The sequence below is a fragment of the Pteropus medius genome, unplaced genomic scaffold (genome assembly GCF_902729225.1).
Source record: "Pteropus medius unplaced genomic scaffold, Ma_sr-lr_union100, whole genome shotgun sequence".
NCBI lineage: Eukaryota > Metazoa > Chordata > Mammalia > Chiroptera > Pteropodidae > Pteropus > Pteropus medius.
The window spans coordinates 349552-371425 of record NW_024351543.1 but is presented as its reverse complement, the minus strand read 5'-3'; the positions used below and the strand labels follow the sequence as shown (position 1 = coordinate 371425).

Below are 21874 nucleotides of genomic sequence, written 5' to 3'. Positions count from 1 at the left end.
ATCTGAACTTCAAAGAGGACAGAATTGAACAGAGCTGAGCATGCCAGGGTATGCAACACAACCAGTGTTTGCGATGAGCACGCATAATGTCAACATTCCAAATGTGAAATTTATCCTTTCCCTAGGGAAAAGACCAATTAAGGTCTAGGACATTGAAAGACACCGATGTAGTAGAAGTGTTTGGGAGAAGACCCACTCACAGTCCTTGGAAGAGCAGAGGAACCTGCCAGGACAGTACCCCTTTCTGCTGGCGAACCACGACGAGGACCGGGTAGTCGAGGTTTTCTGAGGAGCTGTTCACATACACCCGCACGGCGTTCACCTGTGAGCCAGGGCAGAGAGAGGTCATACGCATTACACCCACACATAGGCGCACATGCACACACATCATAGCTGCCACCTGAAGCTCTGAAAAGCTTCTTCACATGTATTCTGACCATAGATAATCCAAATGCCCCTGCTGTCTTTCCTTCCTCATATTGGAACCACAGTGGGTCTTGACCTTGATTGCAGATTCAAATCACCAGGGGAAAGTTTTTTAAAAAACTGATGCCTGAGTCCAACCCATCAAAATTCTGATTTAAGTGGTCTTGGGTGAAACAAAATTATGGAGGCTTCAAATGGCAGTCTGCAGAGTTTGAAATGGGCAGTCAACACAAGATTCTGCGAATAATACCTTTCCTGTTCTGTCCAGAACAGAACAGGAAAGGTATTAATATCCTTCTCTTTTTATTTGAATATAAATGCTAAAGATACCATTATCTTAAAAAGAAAAAAAGACCGACAAGAGCCTCAATTGCTGACAAACTTGAATTTTGCTCTGGAAAATCATTCTGTGCTTCAAACCAAAATGTTATTGTCATGTTTTATTAGAGCCTAGCAGATGGCCTGATGCTTCCCCAGCAACAAATATCATAGGGACTGAGTTTTCTTCTCTTTGCCTTGTCCCAGGCAGGCATAAGTCAATCTCTAACACAAACTTATTATATCAGTATCTCCATGGCTCCTTCTGAATACATGTGTCAACCCAAAGATTTAACACTATCTTGGCTGTTTTAAGGACAGAAAATTGAAAAAAATACAGAAAATTGAACTGTGGCCCTGGATCTAGATGGTTTTGATGTTTTTCTTCAGTTTTCATAATACTGTAGACAACATGGAAAAAAAATAGAAGAAAAAAATAAACAAGGTAAAAAATAAAAAGTAAGATTTTATCTTTCACATGAGATTTCCTCCCCACCCCCCAATGTATTAAAGCCTTAATGTTCTCTTGAAAACTCCTTTATTAGGGGAAAGAAAATGAAACAAGAAAATCCTGCACTTAAACCTTGAATATCTATCACATGTTCAAAATGGAAATTAATAGGAAATAGGACAGAATGGATATCATATATCACTATTTTATTCTCTTATATCATTCTCCCAGTTTAAGCCACTTTGTTCTTTTAATGTTAAAACAGCCCAATAGTAATTTATTAATTTGGTAAGAAGAGCCTGCTCATAAAGGGAGCATTTTCTTGAGCCTACACTCCATGTTTCCATGGAAGTTATGCTGCAGTTGATAATCGGCGAAACACTATCTCTACTGCAGACTTCTTTTCTAAACTCTGATGTTCCACATTGCGCCTCAAATGCAGTCTGTCAGAAATGGAATCTATCACTCCCTTCACCCCTAACTTTAAGCTCTTCTGAACTGCCTTGCTTGGTAAATGGCCCCAACATGCAGCCATTCATCTAAGCCTGAAACCTGACAACAATCTCTGATTCCTGTTTCTTTAGCTTCTCAATTATTTATTAGATCAAGTTCTACTACTTCTATCTCCTTCATACTGTCCAATTCTAGACCCTCCCCTCCACTCCAATGACACTCTCAGAGTTCAGTCCTTTATCACTATGAACCTCCTTGGCAGCACCCTATCTTGGCATTCTCCTGCCACAAAGGCCATCAGTGCTCTGGGAAATTTTAGATTTACTCCAAAGTAACAAGAATAGTATAACGAGTCCTCATGTACTTATCATCCAACTTTTATAATTATTAATCTATATACCATTTAATTTCATTTATACCTCTTATTTCCCACACACATCTTACTGGATTAAAGTAAATAAATATCAATGATCATACCATTTCATTTGTAAATAGTTCAATCTATATCTCTAAAATGTAAGGCCTCTTTTTAACATAAACACACTTCTGTTATTGCACTTAATAAAATTAATAATTCTTTAGACTTATCCAATTATCCACACAGTGTTTGAATTTTGTTTCAAAATTGCCTTTTTAATAGTTTTTTTAAAAAACGAGTACAAACAAGATCCACGCATTGCATTCAGTTAATGTGTCTTTTGAGTCTCTTAATCCAAAAATACCCCTCCCTCCTTTTTTTACATTTAATTGTTAAAGAAAACCACTCACAAAGCAGAAGTATCCATATTCTAGATTTTGCTGATTGCGCCCTGTGGTGTCGTTAAACTGGTTCTTTTATCTCCTAAATTTCTTGTAAACTGGTAGTTAGAGCTAGAGGCTTGACTAGATTCAAGTAGCCAAATTTCTTAATTCTTTCCCTGGATTTTGAGTCAGAGCCAAGAAAGTTTTACCATTCCTAGTTACTGAGGCCTATATTTTCTTCTAGTATTTTATGGCTTCATTTTTGTAATTAATACTAGCATATGGTGTGAAAAACGATTTCAATTTTATCTTTTTTTCATATGGCTCTTCAGTTATCCGAACACCATTTATTAACAAGTCCATCATTTCTCCCTTAATTTGAATCCCCAAGGCTCTTCTTGATTACTGCCTTCTCTAGTTTAATTGACTGCCAACCCTCCACATGCCCAATTACCTGCTGTTTCTCAAAAGGGTTATGTCCCAAAAGATGCTCCTAAGTGATAAGAGCTCTAAGAGCATCTTTTGTTCTAATACTTGATTTTTGACTCTGTTTCTTAACAGAGCTTCCAAAATCTCTTGGAATTTCCTGGGTGATAGGAGCCTCTTTTGTTCCAATGAGGAGACTCTGGCTTGGCTCCTGGGTATCTTCAGGATATAAGCTATTGCCAGAAAGGCCAATCAAGCCATGATTAGAAGGTTGGAACTTTCAGCTTCATATCCCTATCCTCTGGGAAGTGGAGGGCACTGGAGATTGAGCTAATGATTGATCGTGCCTATGTGATGAGGCCTCCATAAAAATCCCCAAACTAGGGGTTTTGGAGAACTCCTGGGTTGGTGAACATATCCACGTGCTGGAAGCGCGGTGCACCCAAACTCCACAGGGACAGAAGCTTCTGCTCTCTTCACCCTATGCAACTCTTTCCTTTGGCTGTTTCTGAGTTATATCCTTTATAATGAACCAAAAACCTAGTAAATAAACTGTTTTCTGTGAGCTGCTGTAGCAAATTAATTGAAACTGAGGAGGGCGTCATGGGAACCTCTGATTTATAGCTGGTTGGTTAGAAGCATCGGTGACAGCCTGGACTTGTAGTTGGTGTCTGAAGTGGTGGTTGGGCGGTCTTGTGGCCCCAAACCCTTAACCTGTGAGATCTGATGCTAACACCTAGTAGATAGTGTCAGGACTGAATTGAATTGTAGGGTACTCAGTTGGTGTCACAGAATTGCTTGATGTGTGGAAAACCTATATCTGGTGTCAGAAGTGTTGTGGGTGTGAGCGTAAGAAAACAGAAGTGAGTTTTTCCTATAGACTATCACAAAGCATTTTTTTTTTAATGTGGTCGAATTTACTACTTTTTTCTTGGATATTTCTTCTGTCGCTTTTAAAAATTGAAATATAATTCACATACAACTCAGTGTTAACAATTCAATAGTTTTTAGTGTATTTACAGACCTAAGCAATCACCATCTAATTCTAGAGTATTTTCATCACCCTCTGAAAAAAGCCCTGTACCCATTAGCAGTCACCCCTTATTCCCTCTTTCTCCCAATTCCTGTTAACTACTAAGCTAATTTCTGTCTCCATGGATTTGCCTGTTCTGGACATTTCATATAAATGGAATAATATATGCCCTTTTTTATCTGGCTAATTCCCTTAGCATAATGTTTCCAGGGTTCTTCCATGTTATAACATGTATCAATATTTCATTTGTTTTTACTGATAAATAATATTCCATTGTATGAATATTCCACATTTGTTTATTCTTTAGTTGATGGTCATTTTGGTTGTTTCCACCTTTTGGCTATTACAAACCATGTTGTTTGTATACAGGTTTTTGTGTGAACATGTGTTTTCAGTTATTTTGAGAATATATTATTAGGAGTAGAATTGCTGAATAACATGGTAACTCTATGTTCAACTTTTTGAGAAACTGTCAAAATGTTTTCCAAAGTTATGTCATTTTACATTCCGGTAATTTACATTAGCAGCACTGTATAAGAATTTCAACTTCTCCACACCCTTGCCAACACTTGCTGTTGTCTGCCTTCTTGATTATAACCACCCTGGTGGGTGTGAAGTGGTATTTCATTGTGGACCTCACTGTATTTTAACTGTTAATTTACCTGCCTAGCTTTTCTAGGAAGCTGCAAACTTCCTGTTTGGCATTTCTAGCTCTGAATTAGCTTAGAAGCAGGTGCACTTTTGAGGTTTGTAACACACTCACCAGCATTATACAGCATAAGTTTGCAAAGCACACTTTAGTCTGGTTTAAATCTACCCTAGTGAGAACTACAGTAAAACCTAAGGAAAGCTGTGAACTAGGCAAACTTCGTCTTTAGCTTGCTTGCTTCCTTTTTCTTCACAGAGGATTCAGCCTCCTCCTCCCTTCTTACTTAGTGCCAGAAGGGATTTCCCTCCATTTTTTTTTTCACACTTTACTCTAAGGCAGTGATTCTCAAATTTTAGTGTGCTTTTTAGCATTCAGATCCCTCAAACCCGCTCTCAGCATTTCTGATTCAGTAGATCAGGAACAGAACTTTAAAATATGAGTTTTTAACAAGCGCACTGGGGGATTCTGATACATATGGATTGGAGCCTATACTTTGGGAAGTACTGTTTCAAAAAAATCATCTGGTGGATGACCCCATTTGTCAGCAACTTATCAACATCTGGAAGCTGGTGTCTCTTAGTGCTGAATCAGGGCTGGCAGGAAGGAGGTCTGCTGGGAGAAGAGCAGAACAGGCATATCACTGCCATGATTACCCCACTCTACTGTTGGTCTCCATACCCTAATCTTATTCCTGGTCTGGTTCTTTATTATTATTTAATAATGATCTTACTAATTATAATATAAACTCAGAGATACTAGCATAATAAATTGAAAAAATATATTAAAGCAGGAGATAGAAGACACTGGGCAGCTTTTCAAAATGAACAGATAATGCATTACCCTCAGGAAAGGATAAAGAGCCCTGTTTAAAATTTGCTTTGCCTTTCCAGAAGCTAATGTGCAACTGAGAAAATTGGATTACATTTGGACAGTGAAGTAAGCTGTGTAAAGGCAAAACTAAATGAAGAACAGAGTATTGATCATGAATAATGGACCCTGACACCTTGTAACACACCTTTCTTTAGAGCCAAGATTTTTCCTCCTGTTGCTTCTTCCTGTTGTCATGACAACAGGGCATTTTCAATGCTTAGATCTTGTTTTCTCCCTGTTTATGACAGGGAGAATTGTATTATAGCTAAGGAAGAAGAATTATTTAAGGATGTGGTTCCATAGTGTAATGGTTAGCACGTCTGCTTTACACGCAGAAGGTCCTGGGTTCACACCCCAGTGGAGCCACAGTCCATGGCCTAAGGCTATTGCCACCCTGAACGAGCTCGAAGTCTGATCTCAGTAGCTAAGCAGGGTTGGGCCTGGTTAGTACTTGGATGAGAGACCACCTAGGAAGACCAGGTGCTGTAGGTATAAATGATAATAAAAAAAATTATTTAAGTACTCGCATCTCTTATATTATATAGATCACGATAATGAAAGGTTGTAAAGCTTAGAGACTCCCTTTTTAATCTTTTAAAACATGTCAGTAGAGAAAAGTTCAGAATTATAGTAATATAGCTCTATTGCATAGAGAGAATGGATATGAGTTTAATTTAAAAGCTAGTTTGGTTTTGTTAAAGTAATGAGACTGTAGGCTCTATTAGTTGGAACATCAGATTATAACAGAGATTGATTTCCATTATTAAGCATACCATTATTTTCCTATGTGATCTTGAAAAATTGACTCCACTTGTAAAATAGCTACAATAGTATTTGCTAATGGTTCCTTTTCCTAATGTAAAACTGTTTTAGTAAATCTATGATCTTGGGGGTGTTTAGGTTCTTTAGTCCTTTCTCCCTTTCTCCCTTCCTTCTTTCCTTCCTTTTTCCCTCCCTCCCCTCCCTCCTCCCTCTCTCACTTCTTCCTTCCTTCCTTCCTTCCTTCCTTCCTTCCTTCCTTCCTTCCTTCCTTCCTTCTTCACTTCCTTCCTTCCTTCCTTCCTTCCTTCCTTCCTTCTTTCCTTCCCTCTTTCCATTCTTTCATCCTACCCTCTCATGTTCTCTCTATCATTCATCAAACATTATCTGAGTCAGGAGCTCTGGGAGGTGCTGGGGAGATACTAAAGGCAAACCTGACCTGGAGGAACTCATGATCTAATTAGAGAGACAAATAGTGTTACTACCAACAGCATAATGTGATGATAGTATGGTAACAATGGAAGCAGGTACTGTGGGCACATGGAGGACAAAGTGGCTACCCATGTGGGCGAGTTGGATAAACAACACAGATGCTGGTCAGTGAAGTTGTGCTTGTCCACATAGGTCCTGCCTGAATGATGTGCATGACCTTGACTCAGTGTTAGAGAACCTTAAATCTGAGAAGTGGTCAGGGATACCATTTAGTCCAAAGGTTCCCTTTACAGATGATGAGTCCAAGACATGTGAAGTGATGTGACTTCCCCAAAGATATTCAGCTATGGAAGAATTGTGACAACAACCTAAGTTTCTTATGTCACAGTCTCCATATAATTCTTGGTGAGATCATGCTTGCATCATTATTTTGACCCTGGTTCCATTGAACCTCACTATGAACATAGGCTTCTCCAACCATTCCACTATGAAATCTTTAAACTTCTACTGTTTCACTGTGAAGCTATACAAACTCCATACATGAAAGGAAGAGACAAGCCACAGACTAGGAGATGTTATTTCTACATATATAAAAGCAAACTATAAGTATCTTGCAAGGACCTTATTTCCAAATTAAGATTACAGTCACAGTTCCCTGGGGTTAGGACTTTGACTTGTAATTTGAGGAGATATAAATCAACCCATAGCATTAGAGTTATAGGATTTTTAAGCAATAAAGTCATTCTCCAAGAAAGACTTTGTACCTCTCCCTGACTATCAGCTTATCTCTAACTTAGTCCCACCTGCCAAGACGCTTCATGCTGAGTGAAGGCAGGCCTGCTGGGAGAGTCATCATGTGACTGTTGTGAGAAAGCAGCTGCCCCTAGGCAAAGTGGCCTTGCCATTCTGAATCCCTTTATTAGAAAGTAAGTCCTATTAAATGGAGCATTCTATTCCAAGCTTTTCCTAACTATTGTAGGGAACTGAGCTTCAATCGCAGGTTATACTTTTCTTTTTTAAAAGATAAGCATTAAAATAATTATTGTAGTTATTGATGCGACTGTTTAATATTCCTTCTACTGATTCGGCCTTGGAAAATCATCTTTGTAAACTTATGCCATAATGAAGAAAGATATGTAGACCTGGATTTTATTTCTGGCACTCACATCTACTACCTGGGTGACCTTGGATAAATCACTGAAACTCTCCGGGACTCACTTTCCTCAACTATAGAACGGGAATAGTAACATTCAGACTATCCACTTCCTTAGTCCATGGGGGACAGCAGGCACAGCTGTTCTACCCAGGCCTTGGAGCTGTCTACTCCTGCATATTCACCAATCAATCAGTTATTGACTGTCTCTTTTCCATGTATGGAGACACACTTGTAAGCCCAATTGTCCCTGACAAAGGAGAAGGTTATACTGTCCATTTCCTGTACTATATTAATTGTCTTTCACAACTTGGCTTCCAGCTTTCCTGGAACAACTCATTCATCTCATTGAAAAGAGCAGTTTACCTCTTGGGAGCCATTTATTCTCTATTCTTTTCAATTCTCTGCATTTCGTATTCAGAGCTCTTTCCTAAGAAGCCTGCTTTTATAGACCTCATCTTACCAATTTCATTATGCCAACAATAGCTGAGACACAAATGCATTTATATAAATTTTCCTCTTTTGGTTTACGACCTAAATTTTATATTGAAAATTTTAATTCCAATAAAAACATGGAAAAATACAGGAGAGGTATAATAATTGGCAGGTTAGGAATGCAGAACAGCATATAGTCTGCATTCTAGCTACTTTAGAATGAACTTTGTTCATTCAATAAATATTTGACTGCCCCTCCTGTGCCAGGCATTGTTCTCGGCACAGGAAATGTGTCACTAAGCAGTGTAGAAATAGCCACTGCCCTCACTGAGATCAAAAGTTTGCACATGAGATGCCAAGTAAATCAATCATTGCATTAACCTTCAAGTTCCTATGGAAGTGCATGGCATAGACTTTCAGGGGGAGAATTTTCCTAAAGGATGAGTAGGAATTAGCCAGAAAAATGTGGGACAGAGCAAGAGAAATATCCAAACAGGAGAACGGTGCAGTAGACATAAGGAAGGAGAAAGGGAGAGACAAAAAGAAAGAGAAGGAGAGAGAAGAGAGAGAGAAGGCCAGAGACATATTTGAAGAATTAAGAGAAAATCAGTCTGGCTGGAGCATGAGGCTCATGAAGAGCCATTGTAGTCCTAGAAAGTCTTATAACTCGTGTTAGGGAGGTTGGGGTTTACTTGTAGGACACTAGAAAGCCTCTGGATGGTTTTAAGTGCTGCCGCCCCATCGCCATGGCCATCCTTGGAAAACTACTGTTGCCTCCGTTGCTGCTGGACAGCTGCTTCCCTGCATCATTGGGACCCAAGTCAAGGTCTGGGCAAAGCATATGTGATTGGCAGCGCTGAGACCATAAGACCATGCCTGAGCTTGAGGTGGGGGTTGGGAGAAGCGTGGGAAGATAAGAAAGCAAGTGCCACTTCTGAAGTGCAAGTGATTCTTCCTGGAGACTCATGAAATGGGGAAGTCACTCAGACATAGAGGAATGGGGTTCAGATGTTGGGCAGTCAAAACACAGCCAGATTCCACTACACTCGGAACCCCTTTTATGTACAACACAAAGGCTATCCTACAGAACAAGTGTTCCACAGAACACACTTTGGGAAATACTATTCTAGACAGTTCTCACAAGAACTGATGTCAAGTCAGGTATGTCCTGAAGACGCTAAGTCACCCTGATCTTAGCATTTTATACTCATAACATTTAGGGACTGTACCATCCAATTTAGCATTCAATTATATCATATCTTCATGATTCATAATATTTGCTAATTGTTCCATGTATTTGTTTCGTCTGAGGAGTCATTTGTGACATATTTGGAATCAAACATGTATTTGACACTTAGTACATAGCCCTACAAATATTTATTTTTTTACATGAAGAAGTCCAGCTAAGGTTGTAGCTTTTAACAAGTCCTAAAAAAACACCCCAAGATGTCAGAGAAGTGGCTGTTCTGAATTCTTCAGCATTATTTCTGCAAATATTTATCTCTCTCAATTTGTTTTCTTCTTGTGGGACCGCTATTATGTAGATGTCAATACTTCTCCTTTTGCCCTCCCAATTTCTTAATTTTTTTTTCTCTTCTTTAGGAAGACCCTCAGCCTGATCCTCCAGTTCTTTAATCTGTTGTTCATGCTAATTCCAATCCCCTGCTGAGGTTTTTTTGTAAACAATATTATTTTAAAAATCTAGGATTTCCAGTTGGTTCATCTTTATAACTGTAACCTGCTTTATTTTAACAATATTCTATTTATATCTCTTTGAGGTTATTCACTTTGCTTATTTTAAAGTCTTTCTGTGTATTAATTCTGCTACATTTGGTAAAGGTTGTTCAATTTCACTTCTCCTATAACTTCCTTTTGCAGATCTGTTGTGATTTCTGTGAGCGCCATCAGCTACCTGGGGTAGTACTGAGAATCCTGGAGGGAAGGGGCTAGATGTGAGGAGAGTTCAGAGGAGAAGGGAGATGGGAATGGAAACCTCTTTAGGGTGGAGGGCCTCTGAGCTGACCACCCCCTTTTTTACTTCCATCCCTAGAAGTCCAGTCTGGCCACTCCCATCCAATTTTACTTTTACATTGCACCCAGCCTCCTTCCTCTCTGGGTTGTAATCTGGCACCGCCTTGCAAAGGCCATGGGGAAGGAGGGAATGCTCAGTCAGCAGATCAACCTGCACAGTGGTCATCCTTCTCCACTCCAGTTGGCCTCCACAGACATTGTCCCATAGAACCCAGCCAGCTTCTAGGAGGCAGCCGCCCAGGCCAAACTGAGGGAGGCAAAAAAAAGCTCAACGAGAAAGTTTTCCCCCAACCTAGTCCTTACTCATGGCCTTTTAAATTGTGGGCTGCCATTTGCCTCCAAGAGCTAACCATCTTCCCTCTCTCCAGAGTTTCTCAGATTTTGCGTTGGTCTCTTTGTCCCACTACCTCCCACTGTCTTTAGGCATCTCCTGGCTTGGTTCCTGGGAGCCAGTGGCACTGCTGGTTCACCATCCTCCCAGGTAGCAGAGTCTGCTCATCTCCTGTGCATGATTCCTTTTCTCCTATCTTTCCTGTCTTTTTCTCCCTATCTCCTGCTTACAGTCCTTTTCCCATGAGAGGTTAGAACAGGGAAAAGTAATTATTTTATAGTTTGAGGCAGAACTCAGGATCCATTCTCTGGATTTTATTTATATGCTGAGTGATCTCACCACAGGCAAGTTTTCTTCTCCAGCTATTCTGAGGCCTCCTTAATAAATGTTCTGAAGATGGAAACGCACTAGAAACTTATTGTTATGATCGTTAAGGGTTATGATCTGACGATTATTAGCTATTTATTCCTGGAGTGGTATTTATTGCCAGACTGGTGCCATTTATAATTTTAAGTAAGTATTTGTCAGGATGTCAGTATTACCTAAAGGAAACTGCTTTCTAGAGGAGACAAAACCGACTATCTGCAAACAGCATCCTCTTCAAAATCTTCAAAGAAAATTTCTTGAGACAGCAGAAGTGGCCCCAGGGAAGGCCATGTTGACATACGAAACCATATTTAACCATGGAGTGAACATTGTGGCAGAGGTGATATATGTTACTTGAATTCTTCTCTGATGCTCAGATTGGATGTTCCTCTTTAAATGGGCGTAGGTGGAAGGCTGCAGGAGTCCAGCTGTCCTCCCTGCCACACCTTGATCCCTGATCATCTATGTCTGGGTCCATATAGCTGTCTTTCAACAAATGCCCTTGCAGCCCACCCCATGATGACTTTTTTGGGGGGGTTGATTTGGGGGCTACCTAGCATTCAAGTCCCTGGCCTAAGTTAGAGGAGCTTCCTCAATTAGACCCCCTTGTGTGAGTTTTGTGAGAGGAAAGGCTGCCTATGGATGTCAAACAGGGCAGATACATGACCCACGCTTGAGTAGTTGGCGTTCCCACTTGGTACTTTCAATGATGATTAAATGATACAAACAGGAAGAAAGAATTTAGAATTTACTGGCAATGGTGACACCACTGGAGTCCATGGCAGCAGTGTCCAGGGGTGACCACGTCTAATGGCAGTGGAGGTCGTAGTGCCTGGGTAAACAACCCAAGCAAACCATTCCTGTGGCAAGGCTGTTGTTATAATTTTTTCTTTATTTTAAGCCCTAAAAGTATTTTACATTTATCTTCATTTTCTTTAAAAATTTTCTCCCATCTCCCTGCTCCCCTCTTTTGATAATCATCACTTTTTCTCTGTATCTATGGGTCTTTTTCTGTTTTGTTTTGTTTATTCATTTGTTTCGTTATTTTAAAATTTCACGTATAAATGAAATAGTAATGGCATTTATCTTTCACTGTCTGACTTATTTCACTTATCACAGTATCCTCTAGATCTGTCCACGTCATAAATGGCAAGATTTCATTTTTTTTATTGCTGAGTAATATTCTATTGTGTGTATGTGTATGTGTATGTATATGTGTGTATATATATATATATATATATACATATATATATATCAGATCTTCTTTATCCATTCATCTACTGATGTACACTTAGGATGCTTCCACATCTTGGCTATTGTAAATAATGCTGCGTGAAAATAGGATTGCATATATCTTTTTGGATTGGTGCTTTTGTTTTCTTCAGATAAATAGCCAGAAGTGTTATTGCTGGGTCATATGGCAGCATTATTTTAAATTTTTTTGTGGAATCTCCCTACTGTTTTCCAGATGTTGTATGATTCCCCCACCGCCTGCCTTGGTCCCCAATCATAGTCTGAGCCTGGTAATTCAGGTTTGTGAGCCACTCAAATCTTTCTAATAAATTATTTTTCTGCTTATGTTAGCTGGTTGATTTCTGTTGCTTGCAGCCAAGAGTCTTGCCCGACTCCACATCCTCTTTCCTTCTGTCTACTTCACTCATATCCCCTAGCTATCTTGGAGACTTACTGTCCACAGACCTCCCCAAACTCCCTCTGCAAACTCCGTTTGCCTCTCTCCTTATCCCCCACTTTTTCTCTTTATTATCAAAGTAAACATTGTCTTTTTTTAGAAAGCTGTAATTCCTCCACTCTGGTGAAGATAGAGTGAGGGGGAAAAAGGGGACAAATACAGGATCCCTTTTGCAAATATTGGAGAGGATAAAATAAAATTGTGGGCATTTACATGTTAATTTTTTTTGGAGCATAACATATGCTTCCAGTTAAGTTAATTAAAATAGTGTGAATCACTTTGTCCACAAAAGGGCAGTTAAATCTAGAGGGACAAAAAGAGTAGGTTATTCCTGTTTGCAATGGCTTATCTTCATAGCCGTTTAGTGGAGATCCAGAAATACCAGTTCTCAGGATTAATACTGTCTTAGAGTAGTAATATAAAGACTTGCTGCTTGGGTCTTCAAGCTGCCCTGTGTCTAGCATAAAAAGGGAACACAGCACTGATGAAAATAAAATACAAAAGAGATGAAGATTGGCCCTCTTGGTCCATAGGGAGCCAGAGTAAGATTATGGTTGGTGGGTGGATATGGCTCCAAGAAACACTGAAGAAAATCTGCCAGCATCTCAGTTTTACTTAGTGTCAACTCTGCTTGCCTGACTTACACAGACAAATGGGTGCCTGGACAATTCATGGGGGAGAACAAGAATGAAAGACTTCTTGCTTCAATTTTCAGTAATTGTCAGGGAGTCAGACATGAAGCTATTAAATTGCATGGTCAAACGACCTGACTGTGGAAGTATGACTGTGGTATTTTAAAATTATTTTTATTATTGTTGTTAAAAAGATGTGCTCATGGGGGAGGGAGAGTAGTTTAGTAGAAATATCCTGAAGAAATATCCTGAAGAACCTGAGTTATGTTCTAGCCTTTACTTCAAACTAGTTGCATGATTTTGGACAAGTTAATTTATTTAACTGGCTCTCAGTCTTCCCTCCTGTTAAGTAAGAAGAGATTGGGTGATTTAAAAGATCCTTTTAGCTCTTAAGTTTAAAATACATTTCCCTTTCTTATGGTTTTGAGAGGATATTTTATATGTTTCTTTTAGTGATGGGAAAAAAGAACAGAAAAAAATCTCAAATGTAAGCCCAATTACACTTCTGTAGCTAAGTAGACTTAACAAACAAAATCTTGTTGATGTGAATAAACAAGATGATGGCACGTGAAGTCAATACAAATATATATTGACTGCTCAAATAACATATATTCTTTATCCTCCACCATTGGTATTATTAAAATTCTATAGCATAACTTTGAAAATTGGGAGACCAGCTCTCTAGTATTTGAGATTCCTCAACAGGGCTCTGAATCAGAAAATAAGGAACAAAACTTATCTCTTGAGATGTAGAAGAAGGAATGTCTTTGCCGGTAGCAAAGCCTCAAACAACCTGAGGAGATCAACTACAAAAGAGGAAGAACCTTAATGGGCTGAAAGTGTTCATAAAAGATTTGAAAGACAAAAGGAAGGGAGAAGCAGAGAGACATAGATACATAATAAAAAAGAACAAGAGAATGGTAGAAATTAGAGGTGGTGACTGCAGAAGGGAATATTGGGAACGATGATAAGAACAGTGAGCTCCAGGCAAGAAGCTGCTTCAGCCTCTTTGGCTCAAGGCAGGCTGTAAACGTGTACACACGTACATGATACTGTAACACTAAACATATAGGGCGGCCTTTTCAACAAACAGTACTGGAACAATCGGACATTATATGCAAAGAAAAAAAATTCTAGACAGAGACATTATTATACCTTTTACAAAAATTAACCCCTTATGTATCATAAACCTAAATATAAAATTCAAAACTATAAAACTTCCAGAAGATAACATAGGAGAAAATCTAGGTGACCTTAGATTTGGTGACAGCTTTTTAGATACAATATGAAAGGCATGATCAATGAAAAAAACTTAAGTGGTACTTCATTAAATTTTAAAATGTTTCCTCTGTGGAAAAAAAAAAAATACTACTAAACGAATGAAAAGACAAGCCACGGATGGACAAGGAGAAAATATTTGCAAAACTTGTATCTGATAAAAGACAAGGGTCCAAAATCTATAAAGAACTCTTAAAATTCAACAATAAGGAAACAAACAATGCAATTTGAAAACGGACAAAAGATCTGAACATACACCTCATCGAAGAAGGTAATGTGGATGGATAGCAAGTAAGCAGATAAAAAGGTACTCAACAGCATATGCCATTAGGAAATTGCAAATTAAAACAATATCACTCTGTACCTATCAGAATGCTAAAATCTAAAGCACTGACAGCATCAGATGCAGATGAGGATGTGGTAGAAAAACAGAGACTCTCATTTGTTGCTGGTGGGAGTGTGAAATGATACAGTGTCTTTGGAAGACAAGTTTGACAGTTTCTTATAAAACTAAATATACTCTTACAATATGATCTAGGAACTAAATTCCTTGGTACCTATCCAAATGAGATGAAAACTTAAATCTACACAAAAATTTGCACATAAATGTTTACAGCTGCCTTATATATTTAGCCCTTTGCCCCTATCCAAGTTCTGCTTATCTATTGACCTTTTTAAGCCTCATTTCCTCCAACAAAGCTATCCGTGGGATGTATGACTTCTCTAAAGTGTGCAGCACTTGGAGAATTGCTGTCTAATAAAAATATAATTTAAGCCACACATGTGTTTTTAAATTTTCTAGTAGCTACATTAAAAAGGTAAAAGAAACAGAAGCGAATTTTATTAATATATTTATTTAACCGAATATATCTGGTACATAAAATATAATCAAAAAATGTTAATGATACATTATATTATTTTTTTCATACTGCCTTCAAAATATGGTGTGTATTCTATATTTACAGTACATCTCATTTTGTGACCAAGTCACATTTCAAGTGCTCCCTAGTCACACATGGATTGTGGCTATCATACCAGATAGCACATACCTACAGAAGCCATTATATAATTTAGCACATGGTCTAGGCAGGAAGAAAATGTGTCCCCTATAAAATCAGACCCATAATTGCAGTAACATCAGGTCCTAACTATCCTTATGACACGTTGATGCTCCATTTCCAAAGCCGCAGAAAAAATGTGGGAGGTCTCCCCTCTCCCCAATTCATAAGTTGAAGCCTAATCCCCAATGTGATAGTATTTGGAGGTTAGGAAAGTAATAAGCTTATGAGGTTGGAGCACTTATGATGAGATTAGTGCCCTTGTAAGAGGAGACAAGAGAGGCTTGCTTCTTCCTCTGCATTCTGGGCCATGTGAAGACACAGATAGAAGGCACTATCTACAAACCAGGAGGCCAGCTCTTACCAGACACCAGATCTGCTGACGTTGATCTTGGACTTCCCAGCCTCTAGAACCATGAGAAATATTCATTTTTCAAAGCACCCAAACTAGGGTATTCTGTTATAACAGCCTGAATTGGCTGAAACCAATCAATCACTCAGGTAACATGCTAATGAGATGTGAGAGGATAACAGACCAGACTTCTCTGCCTCAGTCGACAGAGAACACAGGGAGAGTACATACTAGATTAGGAGAACTGAGGCTATCACATCAAAGTTTTTAATTCTTCTACATAACTAGGGATGCATATAGCTAGTAGTTACCATGGGAATATCCTGATATATATTTCATTGTTCACGAGAACTGGATAGGCATTTTGAATCTGGATCCAAGAGGCTGGTATACTGGTTATAGATATATAACAACTGGTTGATATCAATAAAGCCAAGGATTGTTCCTTGGGTATAGAAAAGTATATGTTATTAAAAGATAAGTGCCTCAGTTTAATAAACAAAATAAAAGAACTATTTCCAGGAAAACATTTCAAATTCAAAAATCTATGGCAAACAATGATTTTTGTTACTGAAAGCCTCAGAAAAGACATCTTGTTGCACGATGGGTAGATTTTTATTTAAGGGATCCTTATCACCATCTAGTTCAAATATAAACATCTGATTGTTGCTGCCATCTGTCTCCATAAGAGTATTCACACTTCCAATAAATCTACTTTTGTGCCCTCTGTCTTAGCCAAACGTATTCCCGGTGACTTTCTCAACAAGGTGATTTCCTTCTAGTGTTGTTGCAGTCCTGTGGTTTTAGAACACCCTGTGAACTGAACCTTGCCTAATCTGTACTTTCATTCGTTATTTTCATTATTTAAACCAGTCTCTCCATTCTTTCAGTATTTTTTTTCTTTTTCAATGGCAACTTCATATTTACATTACCCTCTGCCTGGAAGGCATGTGAGACTTTTCCTGGTGCTGAGCCCAGCTAATTAGCATGACACATGCTTGGCTAAATAGTTCTCTGGGACAGTGTTTTGTATGGAAGATGCAGGGCTGACAGGAAAGATTAGGAGGAAGACTCCCACTGCAGCTTCCTCTTGTCACCAAAGCCTAAATTTAGAATAGCCTTTCTCTTCCAAGCTGAAAGAAAAATAATGGCAAACATAACAATGGCTTGAAGAAAAAAGGAAAAAAGATTAAAATTCGAAAAATTAGATGTTTTTTTTTTTCCTAAATCAATTCTTTGTTGCACTGAAGAGGAGTAGGTGGGAAATGACCCTTGCAGGGAAGAGAGCCCTGACCAAGACTTGCTCAGGTGAAAGGAAGAAAGTCATGGTCACGTTCTTAGGTTCATACATCTGCTCTTGGGTTCATAGATTTTTATTTAGCAGAGTTTGGGGTTGGAAATAGAGGCAAACTGCTTGACATGAGAGAGTAACAAAAATTTAAAAAGTGGGAGGCTAGCATTTGGGGTGGCAGGTGGCCAAAAAGATGGTGACAAGCCAGGACCCCCCAAATAGTGCCGCCATCTTGAAATTTCCCGTGTTGAAAAATAGCTGATCAATTGTTATAACAGTGTTGCTTAGATTTCTGATTTAATCTATCACTTATCCTGTGGTGTTCTGCAATTTCCTTATGTTACTCCAAACCATCAGTAAAATCCTGCTACATCCAACAGTATTATTTTCATGGTATTGGAAGGAGGGGTTTCTGGGGCAAAAGAGGCCAAGAAAAGTAGAGGCTATTAATAGAAACAGAGTAATAGTTTGGATGGGAAAATCAGAAAAATGCCATCTCTGGAGAAATAAATAGAAATATTGGATAGGAGAAGAGGGTAATTTCTAAAGTAAGTGAGTTGAGAGCTCCACCGTCTTATTTGCTTATTAAAGAGAGGTCTCAGAAAGCTGTAAGATTTGAGAACATCTGGTTTATATTATTGCTTACTGTCACTAAAAAATTAAAACGCTTGAATTATCTGCTAGTCTCATGGTCCCCAACTGTATTTCTCAGACTAGTAAAATTTTAGGGACTGTTGGGGTGGCCGACTTTTTATTATATTATGCAAAGATATTTTAAATACTGATTATCACCATTGATTTTAACACACATACAGACAAAATGGAAAGGGCATAATCTCAGAACTTTTAAAAATTTTTTGTTTTTCATAAACTTTTTTCATGAAAAAAATTTTTTATCTGAAATAATATCACACTTTCGACCTATTAAAATAGTATATAGTTTATCTTATTTAGCTTTAGCTTAAATATTCTTTAAATCTTTCTTCATTTAATCATTTTCCCCCCAAAATGTTAATAACCCTTTTATGTGCCAAGCACTGTGCTGGGGTACAGAGATGAACATGATTCTGCCCTTGTCCTCAATATCTCACAGTTTTCTAGGAAAGTCAAGCAGGTGATCCCAATGACAAACAGTGCAAACCATGCTGTATTGTAGTATAGGAACTTACCCAATAGTAAGGATAAAAAGGCCAAAATGGCAGTTAAAAGCAGTCAATCTATTTTTAAGCAGAAATGTGAGAAACTGTAAGCCTGATGTCAAGGCTTACTTTGAGCACATCATTTGATTACACCTCATGTGTAATACTTCATTTGATCCGTACTACACAGCGGATAGGAAGAGGTCACTTACTTGGGGTTTGGAGAATAAAAGTTGCCCCCTCCCACTCGTCTGTGATGAAATGGCTCTGCACACAGCTATTCTGCTCACTTTAGAGTGCATGACCTGAAGGTCAGTGGAGGACAGGACAGGGCCAGGGCTGTGCTGCCATGGTGACAGCACCTTAGGAATGAGTGCCAGACTGGAGAGGGAGAACTTGCTAAATACACACAGATGTCTGAGAGGGTGATAGGCACATTAGTCCCTCCAGCTCAATACTTGCCGAAGTTACCAGGTTTCTAAGTTCTGATCCCAAGTGAGAGTTAGAGAGGGAAGCATATCATGGTATCCCAATCATCAATTCCGGAATTTCCCTGTGAGTAGAGAATGCTAGAGTAGTAAGGGACACATATACTCATTTACATGGAAAGAAGATCCAGAGACAGGTACAATGGAGAATTTTTTCTTTTCTTTGCGCCCCAGAGGGTACCATACTAAGGGAAAAAAGGCTAACTGTATGCATTTTCTTACATTATATAATCAGAGTATATGTGTCATAGAGATAGTTGCTGGAACAGTCATTTCCTCCCCTTGTCTCACCTCAATTCTTGTCAGAAATAGGTCTAGAACTTTCGCACAATTATCTATCCTTATTTAAAATCAACATCTCCATAGATCGGGGGATAGGGGCCAGTTCCAACATCTCTGTCGGGGTCTTCTTGGCTTCTCTGAAGCACATACGCGTGACAATGGTACAGAAACACAGGAAGTGACTATTTAATACAGAGGTTCTACAGCTAGCGTCCATTCACACACATTCCCATTTTAGATTTTGAGCAGCTCTTCCTCCCTAGGCGTTATGAAATAGAAGGGTCTGGCTGACTTATCCCAATAAAATTAGGTTATTTTCCCCTCAGGGGATTAGAAACACGGTTGCGGTCCTTTACCTCCGCCACCCTAGGAATCATGATTTTCCTAGAGAAAGGCCCAGCAGGGGGCCAGGACCGCAGACTGTGCGGGGAACCAGAGCCTTAGAAAGCTCAGAAATGCCCAGGACCAGGCCAGGGGAGGCGCGAAATGAAGCGGAGTTGTCCCCGAAAGCGGTTGCGAAGGATGCGGCAGCTCGGGCGAGGCAGTGATTGCTTTGAAGGGAGAAAGGGAACGAGAGTGCCCCCCAACTCCCGGTCCCTGCGGTCTCCCGAGGTCGATTCCCAAGGGACCCAAAGCAGCGACGGAGCTCTGGGATCTGGCAAGTCCCTGGGAGTCGAGAGAGGGGAGCGAGTGTCTTACCTGGCCCGGCTGGCTGGTGTAGTTGAAGGAGTAGATGCTCTCGGTGCTGAGGCTCACCACCCCGCTGTAGACTCGGTCGAAATCCGCGCCTCTGGCGGGGTCGCGGGGGTCGCGGCGCCGCGCTGGAGGTTGCACTGGGCGCCCGGGTGCCGCCGCCCGCAGGAGCCAGGGCAGCGCGCAGAGCAGCGCGAGCCGCGGACAGCCTCGCATGGTGGGCGCCGCACCCCGCCGCCAGGCAGAGCGCCCTGGAGAGAGGGCGAGCGCAGAGCCGCTTCTTCCAAAGCCTCCTGCCGGCCCGGGCGCCGGCGCAGCGCAGCGCGGGCGTGCCTGGCAAGCCCCACGGGCGAGTGCTGGAGACGCACTGGAGAAGGGCCGATCAAATATTGATGCAGCCGCGGGTGGTCTCCACGGGAAGTCACCAGCTATGGGTAGGGGAGGCAAGAAGTACTGGGGCCGGGGGCTGCTGCTTTGCTCTCCGGCTTCTAAGATCGTTTCCTTCTCCCTTTCTCATTTCTGAGAATCCCGCACTCACCCAGCCAGAATTTCGACCGGTTGCTTCCCACTAAACCTTAAAAAAAAAAAAAAAAAAAAAAAGGTATTGGAGGGAGACATTAAAAATAAATATCCACTAGTCTTGAAGAGTCAACCTGGCCAACCACTGAGCAGGAAATTCAATCCGTTTCAAATAAATGTGCACTCTGGCTGAAAGCGAAGGAATAGAAAGCAACAGAGCCTGTCCCCAAAGAGAGTGCACGAGTTCTCTTTTCCAGTCGGCTACCTGCAGGGAACTTCTGCCCATCTGAATGATGGTTAACTCAATTCTCTCTCCTTTCTCTAATTGAACCCCTTCAGAGACACCTGTTTTATTTCCTTATCACCTCCTATTCTCCAAGGAGAGCTCACGTCATCGCTTTCTCTCTCGCTCGCCGTACGTGCATGCAAATATGTACAGCCACTAAAAAAAATACATAGATGTAGTTAAGAGGACTGTTTGGAACACTGCCTGAAGTCTGGTCCCGGAAGTTGTCAAAGACGACTCAGAGTAACTGGATTTATGCAGAAGGCATGTGTTTCCACCCAATCTCTTGCCTACTTCACACTCTGTAATGACTTCTCAGATTGTGAGAGACTCCTCAAGATTCTGTATTGTTTTTTAAAAGAGAAAGACACAGCCCGTCTCTAAAAGGAAATATCCTTCTGGCAGAAATTAGGGGATTTGATTTAAACAGTTAAAGAGCCAGAATAAAGGCTGAGGTGAGAAGAGGATCCTTTGGAAGTCCTTGGAGAACATCAAACAATCACAATTCAAGTGTAGAAGAGGATTCACTGTTTTATTTCAGCTTCAAGTTATTTGTAAACTAGAAAAGCATATCATTGTGTTCAACCTGAAGGAACGTTAAATAAGAAGCCACAAAGAAGAAACAGATCTTGTTCAAACAGTTAAGATTACAGATTAAAATCCTAGCATTTACCATTCAAAGGGATTTTTTTTTTTTACCTTATTGAATTCCTACAATTTATTAAAACTTCAAAAATAAGTGCAATAAGTTTGGTATAAAATTTTATAATTGCACAATTAGAAAATGACGCTGATGAAAAATTGAGTTAGACAATCTTTTATTAGGACACTTTTCACTTTTAAAAAAATTTTCTTGAAAATGTATGGCATAAAGACAAAAATACTAATTCAAAGAAGAGTCCAGTAGTAAAGTGTAAAATAGAGCTCACTGTTTATAAGAAACATAACGTCATAATTTTATCCTGAATTCGAATGACTTTAAACTGCTATGTTTAAAATGTCTACACCTCTTTTTAGAACTTAACAAAATTTCGTAAACCTGAAGTTTATGAAGCCCTTCAAGGTCAGTCTACCTGTCCAGTTCAAGAGCTCTCTAGAGTCGTAGAATCGTGGAGTCCTACTCAACACTAGGAGAGATGAAGAACTGACTCTTTCATGAGACGACCCCTTCTTTTGGGAGCAAGTGTCTCATTATTAGAAAGATACTTCACATTCTAATTGAAATTTGTCTCTCTTTCACTCATTGGTGTGAGTCCTGCACTCTGGAGCCATAGGAATAAACCTAATCCTTC

At 39.8% G+C, this 21874-nt stretch overlaps 1 protein-coding gene across 2 annotated transcripts; it reads right to left on the bottom strand.

Annotated features, from left to right (window-relative positions):
• Positions 1-32: 32 nt before the first annotated feature.
• Positions 33-20797, bottom strand: LOC120586635 (SID1 transmembrane family member 1-like). Of its 2 annotated transcripts, none has more exons than XM_039843029.1 (3): positions 20562-20797; positions 19784-20351; positions 33-322 (listed from the first exon to the last, which is right to left on the bottom strand). In XM_039843029.1, exons 2-3 carry the CDS (start codon positions 19991-19993, stop codon positions 197-199), a joined length of 336 nt encoding a protein of 111 aa, XP_039698963.1. In that variant the 5' UTR covers positions 19994-20351; positions 20562-20797; the 3' UTR covers positions 33-196. The 2 variants fall into 2 exon arrangements, with proteins under 2 accessions (XP_039698963.1, XP_039698964.1); XM_039843030.1 differs by having other exon boundaries at positions 20662-20797.
• Positions 20798-21874: the final 1077 nt, after the last annotated feature.